This window comes from Gossypium raimondii, chromosome 7 (assembly GCF_025698545.1).
Source record: "Gossypium raimondii isolate GPD5lz chromosome 7, ASM2569854v1, whole genome shotgun sequence".
NCBI classification, from domain to species: Eukaryota; Viridiplantae; Streptophyta; class Magnoliopsida; order Malvales; family Malvaceae; genus Gossypium; species Gossypium raimondii.
In genome coordinates, this window is record NC_068571.1 from 9,936,301 (window position 1) to 9,937,949 (window position 1,649).

The following is a 1,649-nucleotide window of genomic DNA, read 5'->3' on the forward strand; positions in this document are numbered from 1 at the left end:
GGTTTTGACAAGATAAAGCAATACTTGGCTAATGCTCCAATATTATCACCGCCTAGTCCTGATAGGCCATTGATATTGTATCTAACGGGGTTTGACAATTCCATGGGATGCGTCTTGGGCCAACATGACAAAACAGGACAGAAAGAAAGAGCAATATACTATCTCAGCAAGAAATTCACTAATTGTGAAATGAGGTACTCGTCCATTGAAAAGTTGTGTTGTGCTTTAATTTGGACAACTCGAAGACTAAGGCAATACATGTTGTATCATTCGACTTGGCTGATTTGAAAGTTGGATCCTTTAAAGTACATGATGGAATCAACTGCTTTAAATGAGAGAATGGCTAGATGGCAAATTCTGCTATCTGAATTTGACATAGTATATGTAAGTCAGAAGGCTATAAAAGGAAGTGCAATAGCTGATTTTCTAGCCAGCAGAGCCTTGGAAGACTATGAGTCTTTGAACTTCGATTTTCCAAATGAAGACTTAATGTATGTGACAAACATTGAAGAAAACCCTCGAATAGACCACATCTGGAAGTTAAATTTCGATTGAGCTTCAAATGCTATAGGTAATGGAATTGGGGCAGTCTTGGTATCCCCAAGTGGAAATCATTATCCTGTCGCTAGCAAGTTGGACTTCGATTGCACAAATAATATGGTAGAATATGAAGCATGTATTATGGGTATTCGTGCGGCCATTGAACGTAAAATGAAAGTGCTAAAAGTGTATGGAGATTTAGCATTGGTGATATACCAACTCAAAGGAGAATGGGAAACCAGAGACCCTAAGTTGATCAGTTATAACGAGCTGGTTCTTGAATTGATTGACGAGTTTGATGACATCACTTTCTGTTATCTCCCAGGAGACGAAAACTAGATGGCTGACGCACTGGCTACTCTAGCCTCGATGATTAAGGTGAACAAATTAGAAATCATGAAGCCTATTCAGATGAGCATATATAAAGTTCCGACTCATTGCTACAATATTGAAGAGGAGGGAAAAGATGATCACCCTTGGTATCAGAGTATACTACAATATGTGAAAAATCGAAAATACCCTGATCAAGCGACAGAAATTGACAAGAGAACACTGAGAAGAATAGCCATTGAATTTGTCTTAGAGGGGGAAATGTTGTACAAGAGAGGGAAAGATCAAGTGCTGTTAAGATGTGTAGATGCTGTGGAGGCTAAAAAGATCCTAGAAGAAGTCCATGACGGGATTTGCGGAACCCATGCAAATGGCTTTACAATGGCCAGATAGATCATGAGATTTGGATACTATTGGTCTACTATGGAAGGGGATTGCATTAGCTATGCCAAAAAGTGTCATAAATGTCAAATTTATGGAGATAAGATACGTGTACCTCCCTCACCTCTACACGTTATGACTGCTCCGTGGCCGTTCTCCATGTGGGGCATGGATGTTATTGGGCCAATATCACCGAAGGCTTCAAATGAGCATCATTTCGATTACTTTACCAAATGGGTGGAAACTGCTTCATATGCAAATGTCACGAAATTGGCAGTTAGTAAATTCTTGGAAAAGGAGATCATTTGTCGATATAGAATGCCTAAAAGAATCATATCCGACAATGCGTTGAATTTGAATAATAGCATAATAGCGGAAGTTTGTAGTCAGTTCAAGAT

General features: G+C 39.2%; 1 protein-coding gene across 1 annotated transcript; it reads left to right on the forward strand.

Annotated features, from left to right (window-relative positions):
• The first annotated feature begins 879 nt into the window (after positions 1-879).
• LOC128042490 (uncharacterized) lies at positions 880-1,263 on the forward strand. Its single transcript, XM_052633837.1, has one exon. It carries the CDS (start codon positions 880-882, stop codon positions 1,261-1,263), a length of 384 nt encoding a protein of 127 aa, XP_052489797.1.
• The last annotated feature ends 386 nt before the right edge of the window (positions 1,264-1,649 follow it).

Coding starts and splice junctions, on each gene's coding strand:
- LOC128042490 (XM_052633837.1), top strand. CDS start 880: ATGGCTGACGCACTGGCTACTCTAGCCTCGATGATTAAGGTGAACAAA.